The sequence below is a fragment of the Octopus sinensis genome, linkage group LG4, assembly GCF_006345805.1.
Source record: "Octopus sinensis linkage group LG4, ASM634580v1, whole genome shotgun sequence".
In the NCBI taxonomy this organism is placed as follows: domain Eukaryota; kingdom Metazoa; phylum Mollusca; class Cephalopoda; order Octopoda; family Octopodidae; genus Octopus; species Octopus sinensis.
In genome coordinates, this window is record NC_043000.1 from 79473087 (window position 1) to 79495411 (window position 22325).

At 36.9% G+C, this 22325-nt stretch overlaps 1 protein-coding gene across 3 annotated transcripts in view; it reads right to left on the reverse strand.

Moving 5' to 3' along the window:
- Positions 1-454: 454 nt before the first annotated feature.
- The window catches only part of LOC115210890 (E3 ubiquitin-protein ligase HECW2-like), a 42698-nt gene continuing 20827 nt past the window's right edge, over positions 455-22325 (reverse strand). For 2 of the 3 annotated variants that reach the window (XR_004998775.1, XM_029779661.2), the window contains one exon: positions 455-811. Coding sequence is in view for 1 of the 3 variants with exons in the window: in XM_029779661.2 (XP_029635521.1) it covers positions 618-811 (194 nt within the window). In the remaining 2 variants the exon portion in view is untranslated. Of the gene's footprint in view, positions 812-5936; positions 6039-22325 lie in introns of all 3 variants that reach the window. The other variant, XR_003881453.2, reaches the window with a different exon arrangement.

The window sequence follows — 22325 nt, forward strand, 5'->3', positions numbered from 1 at the left end:
TTCACTAGAATGTTCCACATGCCATTCAGTAACAAATTTAGCTGTGTCAATTGGTGCATTATCATCTTGAAAGATTGTGTTTCCTTCCGGAAACACTTCCACAACTATAGGATGAATTTGATCAGATAAAATGGTTAAATAGTCTTGACTATTAATTCTGCCATGAAGGGAAACCATTGGGCCAGCGGATTTCCAAGATAAAGCCCCCACCCCTAGATCATCAGAAATCCTCCTCCATCTTTAACAGTTGGAAAAAGGCAGTCTGGATCAAATGCTTCTTTTGGCTGTCTCCACATGTATACTTGGCTGGTGGTTGGAAATAAGGTAAAGAATGACTGGTCTGAAAAAATAACATTCTTCCACTGCTCTAGGGACCAATTCTGTAGGTTTTTACTCCACTCTAAACACTTTGCAACATATGTTTTTGAAAGTAGTGGTTTTCTGATTGCAGCCCTCCCGTGAAATCCGGCTTTGTGCAGCTCCTGGCAAACAGTTTTTGTGGAAACTGGGTTCTCGGGGTGATCATGAAGCTCTGCAGTAATTTTTGAGCTGTACTTTTGCGATCCTTTCTAATAATTCGTGTAAGAGTCTGATGGACCCTATCTGAAAGTTTTGTTTCAATGAGGAGGTTTTTTTCCCGCTTTCTCAAAAGCTGTCATTACTTTCAAGACAGTACTTCTTGATACACCAAACATTTTGGCTGTTTTCGTTACGCTAGTACCTGGTATATAAACACTAACAATTTGACCGCTTTGAAAGACTGACAGATCTATGATTTTGATGAATTTTAAGTACCTTTTTCTGATGATATCTGAAAAGAAACAGTAATTTTAGCAAAACACATTAAGTAACACTAATAATAAACAAAAAAAAACATAAAAATAAACAAGCTTTTGATGGTTTTATAGTTATTTCAAAATTACAATGCTAGGTGTTTCCATTATTTTGTCCAACCCCTGTACAACTTCATGGGAGGGAAAGAATGTAAAACATTTATGATGATGATGATGGAATAAGTAAAATTATTAAAAAAAACCCCACAAATCAGAAAAATTAATAATAAGCTATTTTAGTTTATATAATTTCATTTTGATTCCATTTCAAATTTCAATTCTAAATTACTTTTTTATATTGTTCGCCACTAGTATGGGGTAATAAAATTCACTCAAATTTTTATCAATTAAAAATTTCAATAAAGTACTCGAACAAGTATGCATACACAAACTACTTTAATTAAAATGCCTGTCTCTGGTTTCTGGACAACACTGATTAGGTACTTTCCTTAATAGAGTGTAAACATGGTGTAGAAATCTCAATCACTACCTTTACAGTTTTGGACATGAAAATATATTTACACTAAAATGCAATTCTATTAAATGTGCAACTATCTGATGACATCAGTTTCTCCAAACTACAACACAGCCTTCTATAATTACATACAGGCAATTATTACATGTTATTGACCAATTTCCTGAGCATCTGGTAAAATAATTTGTTGCAAATAAATAGTAAGCAACTGAGATTAAATATCCTTTAGATTGTGATTCGCTTCCCTGAGTGAAAACTATTCTGTTTTAATTCCACAGTAAGTTCACAAAGAAGAATTCTGGTAAAGGTTTAACCCTTTAGTAATTAAACTGGCCATATCCTGCCAAAATATTTAATCTGTTTTATGTTCAAACTGACCAGATCCAGGCTCTCACACCTACCCTACAATGTTATTCTACATTAGGTAATTACACCATCAAGATCTTGAAGATATGAGATAATGCATGACTAATACAAATCAATGGGAATCAATAAGCATTATGTTTGATAGAATAATCTGAACACTAAAGGGTTAAACATTTGGAAACCATATAGCATTCAGAACTAACTTCACATATAACCCTGAATTCAATGTAAAAAGGAAAAAGCTAAACTGAAAAACAGGAAACACTGAGTTATTGAAATTATACCATTTCTATGGGAAGGAAAAGAGTGTTTTTTATTTAAAAATAAAGCAAATCTTTTGCCAGTGAATGAACTGTGTGTGCATACAAACACACGCGCGCACCACTGTAACAAATTTTGAGAAGTCTGCATACTGGTTTATACTCAACTTAATATAGATTTTATTGACCACTTGTTTGTGAACTCATGCATACAAACATAACACACACATATACTCTTCTCCTCCTCAGTCAGTAACCCTGTATGACCATGGCCATACAAAGATACTAGCTTCAAGGGTCAATCAAATCAACCCTAGTATCTATATCAGAGTCCGGTCCTTACTTAATTCTTATTTGCTGAACCAAGATATAAACCAATGGCATCAATTGCTAAGTAGTGTAAATGGAAACAAATTTTGCTTTGAGGTACTGAATCTCATGTAATATGAATCTCCAGTTGCGGGCATGTGTGTATGTGTGTGCATATATACACACATACTGTTTCATTTAAGTTTAACTATAAACAAAAACACTCAAATATTAATCACTCAATACATTAAAGTAGGTGCAAGGATGGCTGTGTGGTAAAAACATTGCTTCCGAACCACATAGCTTTGGATTCAATCCCACTGCATGGCACCAGGAGGGAGTGTCTTCTACTATAGCCACAGCCCAATCATAGCCTTCCAAGTGGATTTGGTACATAAAATCTGAATCCCATCGTACATATGTGAGTGTTTCAATGTCTTTTCATCTACCTTCTTGTACCCAATCCTGACACTTCATCTCCACCAGCTTTTCACCTTTCCTGCAGAGGTAGACATGTATCTCCTCTACAGCAAGGCACCTTTCCCTGTCTTTCTATCAAAATTTAGCCTCTCAACACCCAGCACAAAGCCACCTCCTTCAGGACTATATACACACTCTTGTCTTAGTAGCTACTCGATCTCCTTAGTACTGGTACAAAAAGCATGCAGTACACTTTGTAAAGTAACTGGCATTAAGAAGGGCATCCAGCAGAGGAAACTATGCCAAAGCAGACACTGGAGTTCAACTAAGTTCTCTGGCTTATTAGATCCTGTTGAACCAGCCAATTCTTGCCAGCATGGAATATGGATGTTAAATGATGATGATGATAATATACATCAAATGTACATACAGCAAAAATAACACCAGCACCACCATCCTCACAATCACCACTACCCCAACCAAAAACACCAATGCACTCACAAGTATACGTAGCCCCCAAAAGAAAGCTCACAGTCACCAATATAGAAACACCCAATTACATGCGAGGAGAGCCAACAAAATTTGATGGCTCTCATAGCCACAAACAAGGAGATTGAGAGAGAGGGTGTAATTTACGACATCAGTACCTTCAGGGTTCTGAATTACTTAATGCTAATTTGGCCACCCCTCAAAGAGTACAAAGACATTCAGAGGGACTTCCCGCATGATGTGGGAAGGCCAAATGTCTGTACCATGAAGAGGCTTTTAGCAGGTTTCTCAGAGCAACCACAAGATCCAGAGCCTGGGTCACTGGACTGCCAACAGCTCCAGGAAGGTAAGTAACCCTTCTTTTTTCTTTTCCTCAATCCTTTCAAGCTGTCCTGGCGATTGTCAGAGCTGGCTGCACAAATATTCATGGTCTGGAAGTGAGGTCACTTGCTGAATGACCTCAGGTTGCAAGGTTTGGATATGGTAAGAGCCAGTGAGACCAGGATTTCCGACACATACGATCTTGCACCCATTGTTGACAATTATGAGATCTACGCATCTCTTAGTCAGCTCAGAATAGTAGTGCTGTTTAGGAAAGACCTGGATCTTGAAATTTGGATGATCCTCCTGAACCTGGAGGGTAAATAGGTGGTTCTGTACATGAACGACAGTGAAGGCAGTGCCTTTAGACTAGTCGCTGTTAACGTCCCCATGGGGGCGGGGCAGCCAGATTTCTTCAGATGTTTCGTGGTTTCCTTGGGACATCATCATCATTTAACATCCGCTTTCCATGCTGATATGGGTTGGATGGTTTGACTGAGGAATGGTGAGCCAGAGGCTGCACCAATGTGATCTGGCAAAGTTTCTACAGCCCTTCCTAACGCTAACCAGTCCGAGAGTGTAGTAGGTGCTTTTAAATGCCACTGGCATGAGGGCCAGTCAGGTGGTTCTGGCAATGACCACGCTCAAAAAGGTATCTTTACATGCTACCTGCACAGGAGCCAGTCTGGTGGCATTGGCAACGACCATACTCGAAAGTTGGTTTTCATATGCCACCAGCACATGTGCTGGTAAGGCGACACTTGTAACAATCATGCTCAAATGGTGCTTTTCAGGTATTTTTATGTGCTACCTGCATGGGAGCCAGTCCGGCGGCACTGGTAACGACCACGCTTGAATGTTGTTTTCCACGTGCCACTGGCCGTAAGGCAATGCTAGCAACAATCAGACTCGAATGGTGCTTTTCACGTGTCACCGGCACAGGAGCTAATCTGTGGCCCTGGCAACGATCACGCTCGTATGTGCTTTTAATGTTCCACTAGCACAAGTGCCAATCAGGCGGTACTGTAATCGGTCACGTCAGCGATTTTGATTTCACTTCCCTCAATAGGTCTTCACAAGAAAGGTTTGTTGTCCAATGAATGAAGGGTGTTCAGTGGGCTGGTTACACCCACTGGCATAGGCCATGCGCTATGGTCTCACTTGGCTTGTCGGGTCTTCTCAAGCACAGGTTATCTCCAAAGGTCTGAGTCACTTGTCATTGCATCAGTAAGGCCCAATATTCGAAGGTAGTGATTCACTACCTCATCCCAAGTTTTCCTGGGTCTACCTCTTCCACAAGTTCCCTCAACTGCTAGGGTGTGACACTTTTTCACACAGTTGTCCTCATTAATTCACAACACATGACCATACCAGCACAGTCATCTCTCTTGCACACCACATTTGATGCTTCTTAAATCTAACTTTTCTCTAAAGGCACTTACACTCTGTCGTGTATCCACACTGACATTACACATCCAGCAGAGAATACTGGCTTCATTCCTTGCAAGCTTACGCATGTCCTCAGCAGTCATGGCCATGTAACATGGCTGTTCATACACATGCATCATACAGTCTACCTTTTATTCTGAGCGAGATGCCCTTTGTCACCAGCAGAGTTAGGAGCTCTCTGAACTTTGCCCAGGCTATTCTTATTCTAGCAGCCACACTTTCAGAGCATCCACTTTGTTACTGACTTGGTCCCCTAGGTAACAGACTGTTCTCTGCACATTTTCAGTGTTTATAGCAACTGAGCATTTCCCACATACAAAAACTATCTTCCCAGTTAACCTTCCTTTGATATTGCAGCACCGCTTATGTGTCCATAGCTTACACTGGGTACATCTTATGGAGTTTCTAGCTACACCTTTTCTACAGATCGAGTAGAGTCATCTACCTGAAAGGATTTATGGTTTGTCTGCCTTCCTACTCTTATTAAGACTTTGGTTTTAGCTAGGTTGACTCTAAGGCCCTTCAATTCAAATCCTTGCTTCCACACCTGAAACTTTTCCTCTAGTTCTGATAGTGACTCAGCAATTAGAGTAAGGTCATCAGCATAGAGGATCTCCCAGGGGCATCCTGACTTGAATTCCTCTGTTATTGTCTGGAGGACTATGATGAATGAGAGGGGGTTGAGGACTGATCCTTGGTGGACCCCTGCCCGTACTCGAAATTTTTCACCGTACTTGTTGCCAACCCTCACCTTACTGACAGCATCCTTGTACGTGGCTTGCACAGTTCTCACCAATCATTCATCTATCCCTAGTTTCCTCATTGATCACCAGTTAAGGGATCGGGGACACTGTCAAAAGCTTTCTCCATGTCAATGAAAGTCAGGTACAGAGGTTTATCTTTGGCTAGGCATTTCTCTTTAATGTTAGTGGGTGACTGGAACACCATCTTGCACACAAGCCTAGATAGGGTGGGACTAGCTGATAAGAGAGTGGGAGTAAAAGCTTCACAAACCTGCTCAGTTGCTTCCAGTTAGCTGATTTCTTGAATGTGCCAATGTGGACATAGGCGAATTGCATTGGGTTTTCCAGATTGTGTCTAGAGTATTTTGTAGGCCTGTAGATAAAAGTAGTATAAGTTGTCCACATTTCAATGTTATCAGCTACATGGACCATAAATTTGTGATCTGTATAGTCAACACAGATAGGATCCAGACAGGGAAGGGCCCCTGATACAGGAAGCTGAATGAGTCCTACCTGGTGCACAAGGCTTTCAGCGACTGGGTTAGCAAGTTAGTCCATCGGAAGTCGGCAGATGCAATCGTCAACAACAGATGGTGGATAGCCCTGAAAAGGGCCATTAGAGTATAGGCAGCAGGTTTTAGCAAGGAAACAGTGTTAGAGGAATCTGGGATAGTGGTGGATTTCACCTATGTCAGTGTCATACCATGTCTCTCAGCCAGGGATGCAGAGTTCTGCAAAATGCCGATAATAGCCGAAGATATATGGGGCATGATGATGAGTTGCGCAAGACAGAAGTCTCTGAGGCGGTATGGTTTGCCCTTCAAGCTTTATTTTCATATGCCAGACTTGTTTGGTGGTCTCTTGGCAGACGTATAACACAAATGGCAGCAGAACAGCAGAATACCCAATGCTGAGAGCCATGGAGTGGTGATGCTGTTGAGGAAGGGAACAAAATTGATAATTTTTGGCCTATAACTCTGCAGTTGGTTTCGGTCCCATTTTCTGAGGTTGCAAGGTACAATAGCATCTGTTCAGTGGTTAAAGTAAATGGCCACCAATTGGAATTGATTAGCATCGCTTGTGCAGTCCATCAAAGATTCCCACTCTCACCTCTCCTGGATGTACTGGCTCTTAAGCCATTGCTGCAGAAGCTGAATGTTTTGATGGGCATCCCACATGATCTAGGATGCGGTAGTTTCGTGTTGGCTTACGTGGACTACATTACTGTAATAGTGTTGGACATCTTGGAAATCAAGGTGGTTGGTACTGCTGTTAGGGAATATGAAGTGGTAACGGGAGAAAAAAATCAACCAGGAAAAAGTTGGGTGGCCTGCAGCTTGGCACCTGGAGAGGCAGGTCCATGTTAACCAACTTCGTTGTAGGGCGCTGGATGGAAGGACCAGTTAAACTGCTTGGGATCTGGTTTGGTCCAGACATCCAGGTGGACAAGAACTGGGGGGAGGTGGTGAACAGGGTAACCAATCTCACCCAGAAATGGATAGAGAGGAAGCAGTCCCTGAAGGGTTGGGCAGAGGTGGTAAATGTGTTCATCACTTCCATCATCTATTACTGCCTGACCATTGTCCCTTGCCCCTGATAAAGTTGGAGCACTTCGTACCTGATAAAGTTGGAGCACTTCGTATCTGATAAAGTTGGAGCACTTGCTCTTCCACTTTCTATGGAAGAGGCATGTTCTCCTTGTCAGACGGTCCATCTGCTGTCAACATACACTGAGTGGAGGACTGGGGATGCCATAGCTAATGATGTGCAGACATGTGCTGAGGTAGTGACATCTCCAGCATTTCCTTAATGGTGAGCAGGTGTGGTTGCCTTTTGTCAAATGGGACTTTTTGCAGCTCGACTTATTGATAGAACTACAGTTCTAGGTCAAGTGTAGACCAAGAAAGGGTACTTTGCACTTGGAGTGTCGGCAAGCACTCATAGCTTTCTACCAGTCTATGCAGTTGGTCGAAGTTCCACTATGGAATTCTATAGGAGATTAGTGAAGGGAACGAATGACAACAATACTTGGGCAAACTCTGGGTGTCAGGAGGGATCAACTAATAGGCTTTTTGGGAGGACTTTTGGGCCAGGGCCTATGGATAACTTCCAGAAATCCCTGGCCTGACAGTGCTACTGGGGAGCTCTGCTGGTCTGAGACATGCTCTACAGACACGAAAGTGCTGTCAGATGGACCTGTCTAAGGTGTATGCAGGGTGACGAAACTGTCCTGCATGCACTCATCCAGTGTCCGTGCATTACTGACTTGTGGAGTTTTGTCAAATAACTGTCGTCATGTGTAGGACAGATCCAGTTATCAGCCGAGTCCACTGTGAGGATCGCCCTGCCAGGAGGGAAAGGCAGTTTTCATCTGCCTGGTGGCTATAGTGAAAGAGGTAGTGTGGTGGACAAGGTTGAAAGGACTGAAGAAAAACACTTTCCTCTTCGTCTGAGTCCTCATTGACTTTTCAAGTTCCACTTGAAAAGTGAAGGTAGAGAGGGAAGTACTGCGCCCCAGTAATTTTGGTAAAAAGTGAGAGACTGTTGTGAAAATGGCTCAAGTGAATGGGTCTACTCTGAATATTTGTCTGTAAACCGAAGCATTTGAGGGGAAGAGAGGTGCCTATCCGGTGAGCCCTTGGCAGTTGGGGTGACCTGGTTGGCCCACCCCTGTTGGGGAATTTTGTTGTTAGATTTTTGTTAACTGTTTGTATTTTATTGTTTACATGTTTTCTGTTTTAAACCCCACTTGTCCTTTGTTTTGTTTTTTCCCAATATGTTTTTGTGTTTGGCCTTTGTGGCCAATAACAAAAGGATTATTATTATTATTACTACTATTATTATTATTCAATGAAACTTTAGTGGAATCAGTATGCTATAGAAAGGAGAGAAAGTTAACAATACCGCGACTAAAGAAAAGTGGTCTGAGAAGGGTAACTTGTGGAAACTAACCAATTCTGCAGGAAAAGGAAATTCTGAGAGAATATAAAACAAAATTAAGGAATACTCATATCATAGTCAGACCCATCTTAAAATATGAGGTGAGAGAAATTACTATTGTCAGAAAATTAAGTTAAAATGTCTTATGAAATTTAAATAAAGAACCCAATCTCCCCACTATATATGTATGTATTACAATTGAAGACTTATTTCAACCATCATTTAGCGGGCACAATTTTTTATTCCTAGAATATGCAGGAATAAAAAATTGTGCTCGCTAAATGGAGCTTGCATGTCCGAGACCATCATCTATGAAGCTACCGTGGACTCTATAACCACTAAAGACACCATTTCGCCGAAGAAATACGTGGGCCTTACAGAGGGTAATTTCAAGGCCAGGTTCAATAACCACACCTTGAGTTTTAGGCACTGGAACAAAAGAAAAGCGACAAAATTATCCAATCATATTTGGTCATTAAAAGATAAAGGTGTCAATTACAACATCCATTGGAAGATTTTGGCCAAATGTAAACCCTACACCAACGGCAGCAGAAAGTGCAGTCTATGCGACATGGAGAGATGGCTTATCTGGAAAAGCAGCTTAGACCCTACTACATGTCTAAACTCAAGGACAGAAATTTTTGGATCATGCCCACATGTGACAACATTTTTGTTATGTTTTTGGTCCCCCCAAGAATACAGACAGAACTTGCTTTCTATATTATGTCCCAAAAAGTTTTTTTATCTCATTATACCTTTTATTTTTTCCTATATTTTTATATTTTCACACATAATAATTTTTTCTGTACTCTTCCATCCTGCATTTTTCCGTGCCTATATAGATGTGTATATAGATTCATTTGTACACGTGTGTGAATATGTATGAGTGGGCGGGTGTGTATGTATATAGATGTGTGCGGGCATAAGAATACACACACACACACATATATATATATATATATATATATATATATATAGACGTTTTTACTTAGTATTTTTACAATTTTTTCGGGGTTTTTGGGGACGTATGTATAATCCTCTTTTTTGTGTATGCATGTGTGTGTATGCATATATAAACATGTGCAGGTATGTACATATATGGGCGTGTGTGTGCATGCATGCATAAGGGCATGTCCGTATATGAATGTTGTTTTTACGCTTTGTATACTTCCTTATGTTTTTTTCTGTATTGTTACCTTTAACAATGTTTTTTCTTGTGCTTGTGCGTATATAGACATATGTATGAACTTTTACGGTACGCGTGTGTGTGTATGAGTTTGTATATATATATATGCGTATACATTTGGCGAAAAATGCAAGTGAAGATGTGTACGTTTTCATAGTGACATAAGTACGCACGTGGGTGCGCGAGTGCACATGTGAGCTTATGAGTAGCCATGCTTACGTGTTTACTATGAATTTTTAATTTTAATTTATATAAGTAGCGGAATTATAACACAGTAATTTCCCTTTATATAACGGTATTTTTTCATAGCGTTTTTCAGATGGCCAGATAACCGAAGAGATGGTGCTGTGGATTTACACTTCGGCATCCGAAACTCAGAGTTTTATCTTGGGTATTGAATAATTGTCACATATTAATTTACAGATAAATTTCCTCTATTTACATAATATTGAGGTCGCTTTCTTTCTTTTGTTACTTTACCGTTTTTACCAATATATATTGGTGACAGAAACTGTATTAGTACTGAAAATCAATCTGTATATCTTACTTAATGAGGATATACTGTAAGAATGGTATAATACCATGCTATTTGTATTGAGAAAACATCTTACATTGACACACTACTAAAAAGCACAGAAATAATATCAGATCAAAAATGAATGAAAGAGGACACCTGCTGCAGATGATGCAAGAACATGCAGAAGTTAAGTGTTCTAGTAATTCTACCACTGGTACTGGACATTTTTTATCCACTACTGATACTTCTGTGCTTTCTCAGGACAAATACCACAGTGTTATGCCATTCTTACAGTTCTCAGAGTATATCCACAATAAATGGTGTGTGTGTGTGTATATATAAAATAATACACTTCATCTATAAGGATTCATTAAGAATTGAGTCATATCAACAAATAAGATATGTCAGAATATAGTAAAATATAATTACATAAAGCTGACACAAACTGGAATATGTGGCTAAGTCCCTGGTTTATCATCTAAATTAAAGTATGCCTGATGATGGTGGTATTATATAATATGTAATATTTTATGTCTATATTGAATATAGTTCTATAGAAGTTGCTGTTGCAAATTTAAATGCCATTTGTATGTTACTATTACACACACACATGCACAGTTGTAAGTATATATGCAAGTGTGAATATGTGTATGTTTGTGACTCCTTGTAAATATAAATAGGTCACATTCTTTTCACACTTATCTAACCACCCAGTTTCTGTTCCTCAGTCTTCATTCTTTCCCTTATCTTCACCATGGAGGTATGCTCACACCATCTCTCCCACCCTTTCCATCAGTGGAATCCATATATTCACCTTTTTAACATGACACCTGTTCTTATCCTTCTATCATACTTCCAAATCTTTCAATACTATACCCTATTCAGTTGAAGGATCTTGTCTTGTTAAAACTTGGTGACCTCATAGTGCTGCACAGAAAAATGCACCTAGTTCACCTTGTAAAGTGGCTGGCATTAGAAAAGAAATTCAGCTGCAGAAACCATGCCAAAGTAAAGATTAGAGCTTGGTGCATCCCTCTGGCTTGTCAGTTCCTGTCGAACTGCCTGACCCATACCAGTATGGGAAAAGGGACATTAAATGATGATGCAAACACACATATCATGGACTTTTCTGTTGTAGATGCAATTTCTTATATAACAACCTGCACAAATGATGTCAATAGTGATCTAATGTTAGGGTGGTACATTAGCTTACTCCCTCCATCCAATAACATTGCCTGTACAGATGTTGAAGTGATTACAGAGCAATGTGCGATAAAGTGTTTTGTTCAAGAACACAATGTACTGCCCAGTCCAGGAATCAAAACTACTAAGTTACATGCTTTTACACACCCATGTTTCTGAGAATGTGTATGTATTTACTTTTTGGTTAGGCAAACAGGAAAATAGAACAACACATGAGTATATATAAATTCTTTACAATTGATCATCTTACTAGGTCTCTATCTTCTACAGGTTCAATACACACACATGCACACGTGTGCATATGTGTGTATGCTTGCCTTTATCATTTGCATGCTGATCATAATCAATCACCATACACACAGTGTCAGATGTTTATATTTTTCTGTGAAAAATAATGCCTAGCTCTTGAGTTGGTCATTGAGGGATAAGTAAATATACTTGCATGGAAACAAGTGAGAGTTAACAAGAAGAATTTCATCAGGCCTTAGAATACTTGCCAAAGAATTTTGTCAGACATGTGCAAACATGGAAAAGTATACAATGAAATGATGATGGTGATGATTATATGTGTACCTGTGAGTGTAGTGTGTGTGAGTATATCATCATCATTTAATGTCCCTTTCTCCATGCTTGCACGGGTCAGATGGAATTTTTGAGGCAGATTTTTTACAGCTGGATGCCATTCCTGTCACCAACTCCCATCTGTTTTTAATCAAAGTAATATTCCCCCATGGAAAAGAACACTCTTGCTTGTATGATGATGATGCTCATTTACAACTATCACATGATATCTGATTAAAGGTGCGCACGCACGCACACACACACACACAACAGGCTTCTTTTAGTTTCTGGCTACCAAATCCACTCATGAGGACTTGGCTAACCCAGAGCTATAACAGAACAGAAGGTACTTGCCCAAGGTTCTGTGCAATGGGACTGAACCCAAGACCACATGTTGGAAAGCAATGTTTTTATATGCAGCAAAAGGTGGGTGTGGGTATGTGCACACACAAATAAATGATAGAAAAATAGACAATACATATAGTAGAGTATCAATTTGAAATTGATACTTTGCTATTCAAACTATTTTGAATACATTCACCTAATTAAATTTGTGTATGAGTGTGTGTGTATAATATGCAGAGATGCCATTCAATTAACAGGCAATTTTTTCAATTACCAAAAAAGTAACTCACATCAGCCATTGATATCAATACATACATAACAAAAACACATCTGGAAAACAATGTACATTACTTCTCTTTAGATCTTCCAAGAGAGGGAGACCATTGCCAGTCACACTAACACTGATAAATACCAAATCAAGGTCAGTGAAAAATTAAAACCAACTGAATAGTAGTAAGATTAGGACTACCTTGCATTTCAAAGTTGACAACTCAATAGAATTTATTTTGGAGATTGTGAGAAACACCATGGAGAGACTTGCTGAACTATTAACCTCATAGGGATTTTAAAGTATCAAGCTAAGTTAGAGTAGCAACCAAATTTGCAGCAGTGATTCTACAGGAAGTTTTGAATTATTTGAAAATGCTATCATAGTAATAGTTGAACTACATTGTAGGATTGTAGTAGTGAAAATACAAAGATGTTGTGTGAAAAAATGAATTAACCCCTTTCTTCCAAGCATTATTTAATAGCAGTTGATTGAAAATTTTATAATAGAAAAATGCCTCCTAATTGACTGCAGTTTAACAACCGAGCGAGTTGTAAATTTGGAAAAGAATCATCAATGCTAACAATGACTGTTTGCCTCATGTTTTAACAAAATATTAATTAACAGATAAGAGATAAAAAAATAATTACAACTTTAATATTAAAAATGTAATGTAGGGTGGTTAATTTTGTTTTGCTAGTGTATAATTCTAATATTTGGTAAAAGTAAAGATTTTAAAAAAAGTATTAGGAGAAAAGAAAACAGACAATCCTATGACTGAAAAAAACCCAAAAAAACCCCAACAATATCATATTCATACTCGAAAAACAAATGATGTCATTTCCCATTTAAAAAAAGGGGACGTTAGTGTAAATAAAAAGCCCTTCTTCTGAGTGAACCACTATTTCACCCAAAAGGATGTGAGATAAATGATAAGGAATATGGATTATCAAAACAACTTGCATATTCATAGAACATTAATGGAAGTTCAGTTACATTTTTGAAGAATAACTGAAACACACAGGAAGTGGACGGTTTTTCATTTTGAAATATTTAAAAGATGGAAGTTATGATGAGTTTGGGAAGGAGAAAATGGTGTTGGTTACATAGTACAAACTATTAAAGTAAAGAATTCAATTTAAAAAAACGAGAAAGATACTGAAAAAAAATTTGCAGTAAAACAAACCAACTTACAAAGCTTGTTATCAATTAATTTTAATTTCTGTGAAAGTATGATGCACCTGAATATCTCCCATACACAATATTGTGTATGTGCTTACATAATGTTTGCATAAATATACACACATATGTATGCATATACATGTAGTTGCTTCAGAGATGTACAGCTGCTATAACCTGATTACAGATTCATATTTGTAACTGTAACTACTTATATATTTGGTTATATTACAAATATTGCTTACTTGGACAGTATGAACAAATCAAACAAAAGCCTTATGTTGTGGCCATTTTATCTGATAGGAGACAGACAGTAAAAATATGCAAGACATTTTTAACATTTAGGATGCGATTTCATATAGTTTTTGATATATTAACAACTAAGTTTGGTTTCTATGTTAAAGACAGGTTTCTTTTATAATAGATGTATTTAAAGTGTAAAAGACAGACATATTTATATAATGTGCTGAATGTGTGTGTTTGTGTATCTGTTCATGTCCATGCTTACCAGTGTCACAAAACCATTTTTTGTATCGAGGAGTGGTGAAGCTTATTTAATGAATTCACTACCAATTACACAAAGTTGCAATGCATGTAGATGTTACTAGCACATCAAAGTGATGGGTCCTTGTAGTGTGTTATTAATATAGCTAGTTCGCTCCAGACCAAATTCTTATCCTCACAAAGGGATCTGTCCCAAATGATGGAAAGAAGAAGAGTAATCTCTCTGATCCTGTGAACCTTTCAAAGATAATCAAAGATAATGAAAACAGTTGTAACCAACTACCTGCTTCATTCCCTTAACTCTCTCTTCCTCCTCAGTATGATATCCACAGAGCCACAACTATTAATAACTTGCTGTACATTACACACCAGACACCGACCCCTGAGAACTTTTGATTAAAGTAAGGTTGTTATCTGCGTTTGTTTGACATGACAATCTCCAAGCAATACTCTTCAGAAACCTCAAGTTTCTAGCATCCCTAGAAAACTAATAAATGTTTAATTGGCAAACAATTCCTCATATGGGTGTGGTCAAAGAAGTGTTGGATCTCTGGTCACATTATATACACTCTCTGTGTACCATGGCAGTAGACATGATCTTTATATTAGGTCACGTCTATATACATTCCTGTGCCCCATACACAGACCCTAAACACATGCAATAAATGATTATATCTTGATACAGACACGACACTGGCTATACTTGCAGGTTTTTTTGATAAAGTTTTCAGAAATAGCCCAATAAGTTTACCATTAATTCCAGGAAATATTCATGGGTTCTGCTAGTCTATATAAATGTGTTGGTACCATGGAAGTAGACATGATCTCTGACACTCATATATGCAAAGTTTTACTATTTACATCAATATATGCCCCAGAGTACCATGGTAGAAGTTTTCCTCTCTGACACTCACATATGTCAGCCTCACAGTCAATAAGTTTACCATTAATTCCATGAAATATTCATGGGTTCTGCTAGTCTATATAAACATGTTAGTACAATGGAAGTAGACATGATCTTTGACTCTCATATATGCAAGGTTTTACTATTTACATCAATATATTCCCCAGAGTACCGTGGTAGAAGTTTTCCTCTCTGACACTCACATATGTCAACCTCACAGTTACATCAGTATACTATGATAGTTGATATAATCTTGAACATTTTATAATAGATGTTTCAGATTTGATTTTGGCTATTTTACTTAAGCTGCTACATAAATAGTAGGGAGAGAATGCTCATAGGCATCTCATCGCTTCTTTCCCTGAGATATAGTAAAGAAAAACAAAAATCCCTCATTAGGGTTATAAGTGCTATATTGGGATGAAAATCCTCCATTTTATTCCTGTTCTGATATCCACTGCTTCATATAATTTCCTCACATCACCAGATGCCTCTGATATATTTCAGACTTCAAATGTTTGTGGCACAAATGTACTTAGCAATAACATTATCCATGCATTTTGATATAAGTCTTACTATTTATACGTGATACTTGGCTGAGGTATTTTATAACTACAGTGCAGAAATAGAGAAATTCACTTATAGAGCATGTAACTGTCTTTACCATAAATAAGCATAAACGTCTGAGATGAAGATTAAGCAAAACTGACTCAGTCTTGAACACTTCTCAGGTAGGTGGGCTATCACCTTCATTCAGTTAATGTACTGGCTTCACACTTTCTCATCATACCTAGTGTCTCCATCCAAATCTCTAACATTCTTTCCAAGAATTGTAGCCCTTAGATATTAAACTATACAAGTCTCAGCTGAACAACCACATCACTCTCATTAGGATGGGAAGATAGAGATGCTCACTAACCCTCCTATTCCAACAAAAAATATAACAATTTCTTGATTTGGACACAAAACTTTTTATCTGTTTGACTTTAGTATATTCATAAATACTTGTTATCAAGTATTTATGTTATGGAAAGGTGAAAAGTATTATTGTGTAAAGAAATTTGGTAGACAACTATGTTGATTCAGACTCAGAACTATAGTGGCAATTTAGACACAATAGTCTTGAATCTTGAACAGTACACTTAACTCATTGCCTGATTAACCCATTAGTATTCAGATTATTCTGTTGAATACAATATATATTTATTTACGTTGTTTTCAATTTGTCATGCATTATCTCACAGCTTTAAAATTTTGATGATCTGGCTGTTTAGTTTGAGAATGACATTGTTAGGTGGGTGTAAGAGGTTGGATTTGGCTAGTTTGAATATAAAATAGGTAGAATATTTGAGCCGGATATGGTTGGTTTCAACATCACCATCTGGCTGCTAACAGTCATGAAAGCACTGAAAAGAGTCTTGGCCATAATTATTAGTCTTTTGACAGGTGTGGCTGTGTGGTAAGAAGCTTGCTTCCCAACCACATGGTTCCAGGTTCAGTCCCACTGCATGACACCCTGGGCAAGTGTCTTCTACTATAGCCTTGGGCCAACCAAAGCCTTGAGTGGATTTGGTAAATGGAAACTGAAAGAAGCCGATCATGTGTGTATATATATATATATATATATGTATATATATGTGTGTGTGTGTGTACATTTATGTCTCTGAGTCTGTGTTTGTACCACCACCATCACTTGACAACTGATGATGGCAAAAGAGAAAACAGAATAAGTACCAGGCTTACAAAGAGCAAGTCCTGGGGTTGATTTCTTTGACTAAAAAACCCTTTAAGGTAGTGCTCCAGCATGGCTGTAGTCAAATGACTGAAACAAGTAAAAGAATAAAAGAATATATAAAAAAGATGGACCACTTCTAGATTTCAATTTTGAACTCTGATATACTGAACTACTGTAAGTTGCAAACCTTGCAGCAGGTTGACATCTAGCCAAATACAAACACATAACAAAATAAAATGTGTTGACTGTCAACCATAGTTACTATGCTATAGTTACCAAGGTCATTATGACAACAGAAACTTAACTGCTTAGTATAAATGACATTAGAATTTAGCAAAGGCTCATTAAGCATTTAAGAAATCTGTCATTAGTAAATGGGAGAGTATGGAAATTAAGAGATGACCTAAATATTGAAATAATACCCTCAAGCATGGAATTAGTGATAAAATTTTGAGATTTTCCTATGAGATTGAAAATATTTAATCTGCAATAAGTCAAACCCTTTACTTTGGTTAACAGCAGCATTATAGTAAGCAACAAAGATATGACAGAATGACATCAAGAAAAATTGGCCCAGATATCTATAATGTTTTGCTGATTAAGAATAGACTGGTTTTAAATTAGATTTAACCTAATTATGGACAGTGTTCCAGATGTGGGCTTAAAAGGTTGAAAAGATAATGCTGATACAAGCATAATACAAAAGACTCTTTTAAAAGACAACATGAATATAAGAAAACTAATTAAAAGGACAGTGTTTGTAAATTGTCATCAATACAGTACTGTGTCCATGGTTGAGATGCTCAACACTTATTGATCTGGTTTGTCTAGATATAAATATATACAATAGTGTAAATAAGGCACACACAGTCCAATTAGTGCTTTGTTAGCTTGTTATGCTGATATTAAATCCTCAATGATGTCTTAAGGTAAACTTAGTAAAGATGAAGGTTTTAGAAAGCAGGAAAAAAGACGGAACCCTGATATCTTCAGGGAAATGATCTTAGTTGATATGCAGAAAAGGAGTAGGTATAAACTTCATAAACTGCACCCAATGTCAGCTATGGACATTCAAGAGATGTAGAGGAATCACAAGCAGCAAACATAAGCTTCATATGAGATAAATGCACTGGAGCATCTCTCTCATATGAAGTATCCTTTTTTATACTTTATTAGTGATTTTCCAAAGTTGAATTTTTTTAATTTGTTGCCGAGTCAAGTGTGAAACAATAGTTATTTCAGAGGTTACGAATGAATTTGAAATCTCAAGAGTAGCATCTCAGCATTTTATGTATAAATGTTCTAAGTGGTATCTATAAGACTACCACACCTGTTGCCAATGTCAAGAAAACATGCTCAGTAGAGAACCAACAGAATAGGAATAATAAAATTTGATTGTCTTCCAACAAGATAAAACAGGTGAGGAAGTAAGGGAAAATATTCAAGAATTTAATAGAAATAATACTAGTAGCCTTTTGGACAGATTACAGAGAAAAACAAAAACAATGAAAAATCCCATAAAACCACCATAAACCTGTGTATAAGAAATGTTGATACTATAACAGCAATAATCAGATGGAAATGCATATTTGTTTGTTTAATGTCCATTTTCCCATGTTATAGATTTAAATGGTTGTTTGAAGTTGGATTTTACAGTCAACTATTCTTCTTGTCACCAACCCTCACCTTTTTTTCAAGTGAAGGACTTCTTTATTACACAGACATTCAAAAATGCAAATCAACCAATCATAATATCAACAAAGAACATAATCACTGTTTTGCTCAAGTGGTGACAGCATGGAAATATAATCATGCACATACATTTGCAAACAAATGATGTGCTTCCTGCAGTTTTATTTATCAAAATCCCTTACAAAAAATTGATTGCTCCAGGGTTACAGTAGAAGATATGCCCACAATACTGTGCAGTGGGAACAAACCAAAAATCACATGGTTAAGAAGTAAACTACTGAGCCACATAATAATATCTGTGTCTATTACAAATGAGAATTTCTGAATAAAACTGAACACATTGACTATAGCCCTTTATTTTGAAATAAGTTTTAAAATGTGTATTTTTTAAAAGTAAAAATAATATAAAGAATCTTATTTTTTTGCCAAACTTTTATTATAGGTAGAATGTTTTATATTTATTAAAAATACATTGAAAACAGTTCATAGCCAATGTAAGTATTTTGGAATTTGGAAATTATCCAATATTGAAAGGTTAGCTAAAAGATTTCATAGAATACCTCCCACCCAACAGCTGTAATAGATATTCCTCATGATTATTTCATAATAATTACCTTGTATACATACATCTACTTTTAATTGTAAGTGTAGATAGATAGGTAGGCTATGACCTGGATTGTTTCATAATCAGCTACAATTGTATGGTAGTACTACAACGTATGGTAGTTCCAGTTGCCATGACTACAAATATTATCAGTGAGAAGTGGGGAATTTGAAAAAAAAAAATCACCATACTGCAGGAATGTTCATAAATAATCATTTAACTTCCATACTCAAGTCCTCTGGATCAAAATGTTTTGAAATATTTTTAAAATGAACATTTGTCTCCCCTTATTTCTCTTCCTCTGGTGATGTCACAGAAACCTTTCCTCTAGGCAAATATATTTGACATGAACACTTCAATATCATTCACTATTAGTCAGCCAATCTTCATAAAAAAATTGTCTAATAAGAAAAAAAACCTTTTGATTCTGCAAAATATATTTCATATTAATTAATAACACTTAAACCCCATAATTAAGTGAGGCTTATTTAACATGCTCAAAAATCACAGTTTTATTTATTCCAGTCATGATTAAATAATAGGCTTTTCCTTACATCAGTTTTTGACTCTTACGTTTTCTTTGATATTCCTTTCTGTAAATATGCAATGGATCATAGTAAGGAGTACATTTAGCTGTTAAAAACCTTTATTCCATTAACAATTCTTGGGTGCTTTTAATAAAGTCAACTACTGTAAGCATACAGGTCACATCTCCAGTTGAGAAAAACTTTGTCCCACCTTCAGAGGCCTCTAACAATTATAGGTGCTGTCTCCCCTTCTCTTAAATGAGAAAAAAATTGCAGTAGTACTCAGAATGTCAATGCAGTTTTGTATCTCTACAATCTATTAGATATAGTTATAGGCAAAGCTGTAAAAACTGATGCAAACCAAAATTTCTCAAATGAAATAAGGAAAAATGATATATGGTTTAGAGAGTAGAATGTTTGAGAGATTAGTGAAAAGTTTAGGATAGATTGATGACAATGTTAAAAGAGGACTGATTATAATTTTCATATGAAACAAGGACCGATCAAGATTCTAAATGCTGTTAAAAAACTAAGGAAGTCAATCAGGAGTTAGATATTTCTAAATAACTCAATAAATTAGCAATACTAACAAGAATTAAAAAAATAAAATTGAATGTCTTAGACAAAACTCTTTGAAAGTAAAGTCTCATATTACTGTCAATCCAGGGAATAGTTTTATGTTGATTCACAACAATTTGATAGAACCTGACTAATTGTTTAGCTCCATGTCAATCTTGATTAAGTAGACATATGATCCAGTACCCCCATCCTGGTTTTCATATATTTAGTGTATCTAAGATTACATTAGCTGGTAGGGAGTAATCCAAGTGGGTTTTTGCTGTTATTTCTAGTAGAATGAGCAACTATGTATACAAGCAAAGTAGAATGGCTCATCAAGCAGATTTGGGCCAATTAAAAAGTAAAGGTTATTTCTACCAATAAGTATAACATGCAGCAAAGGTAGAAAACAGAGACTATATGTAATGTTTAGTGCTGAACATAGCAAGGCAGATACAGAGTGGGTGGCATGGAGTAGAAAGTGAACTATTTTAAGTGAAGATAGATAAGCACAGGTGTAGCTGTGAGGTTTAGGAGCTTGCTTCCCAATGCAACTGTATGGTCTTCAGTTCAGTCTCATTGTGTGGCACTTTGGGCAGGTCCCTTTTACTTACAGCTCCAGGCTGACCAAAGCTTTGTGAAAAAAGTACCTGAATGAATTCTGTCTGACCCATGCAAGCATGGAAAAGTAGACATTAAAAGATAATATATATATATATATATATATATATATATTATATAAAAGGGCTTAGTAAAATAAATTACTTTGCCGCATACTGAACTCGTTAGAAATAGCAGCTAAAAAAACTATTTCTAACACTTAAAGAAAACCTCTCTCATATAGTGTTTGCTCAATTCAACTCAAGAAAATATGAGGGTAGAGACATTAAAAAATCAAATGCAAAGGTTATTTGAGTACGTACGTTTCAAGATTAGCCAAAATCGACCCTTCTCTCATCAGCTCAGAATGCCCTTGTTTGAGTTTGAAAACACTGAAAATGGGAGCATACCCTTTCGGCTTGATATCGCTTCTGAAGATCTGCTCCAAACTAACAGTGCTAGCTAACTCAAATATGCAAGAGAAAAATTTCTGTTCTCCCCTTTCCACCAGCGTGGGTTAAAATCAGCAAACACTAATTTTACCCTCAATTGTTGAAATTATAATTCATCTCTCTCTACTTAATTGTCTCGGATTTTACCGAAAAAAGCATAGTGTTTGCTGATTTTAACCCACGCTGGTGGAAAGGGGAGAACAGAAATTTTTCTCTTGCATATTTGAGTTAGCTAGCACTGTTAGTTTGGAGCAGATCTTCAGAAGCGATATCAAGCCGAAAGGGTATGCTCCCATTTTCAGTGTTTTCAAACTCAAACAAGGGCATTCTGAGCTGATGAGAGAAGGGTCGATTTTGGCTAATCTTGAAACGTACGTACTCAAATAACCTTTGCATTTGATTTTTTAATGTCTCTACCCTCATATTTTCTTGAGTTGAATTGAGCAAACACTATATGAGAGAGGTTTTCTTTAAGTGTTAGAAATAGTTTTTTTAGCTGCTATTTCTAACGAGTTCAGTATGCGGCAAAGTAATTTATTTTACTAAGCCCTTTTATATAATGTAATAATTTGAATTTGCCTTAAATGGTCCCTTTGCATACTGAATACTTGGTGAAATTGATTAATTAATTAATTAATTTTACCCTCAATTGTTGATATATATATATATATATATATATATATATATATATAAAAAAAAAATGATATATATCCATCCGATTGTGGCCTTTGCCAGCCCTGCCAGGCCCCCATGCCGGTGGCATGTAAAAAGCACCATCCGATCGTGGCCGTTTGCCAGCCTCGTCTGGCACCTGTGCCGGTGGCACGTAAAAAGCACCCACTACACTCACGGAGTGGTTGGCGTTAGGAAGGGCATCCAGCCGTA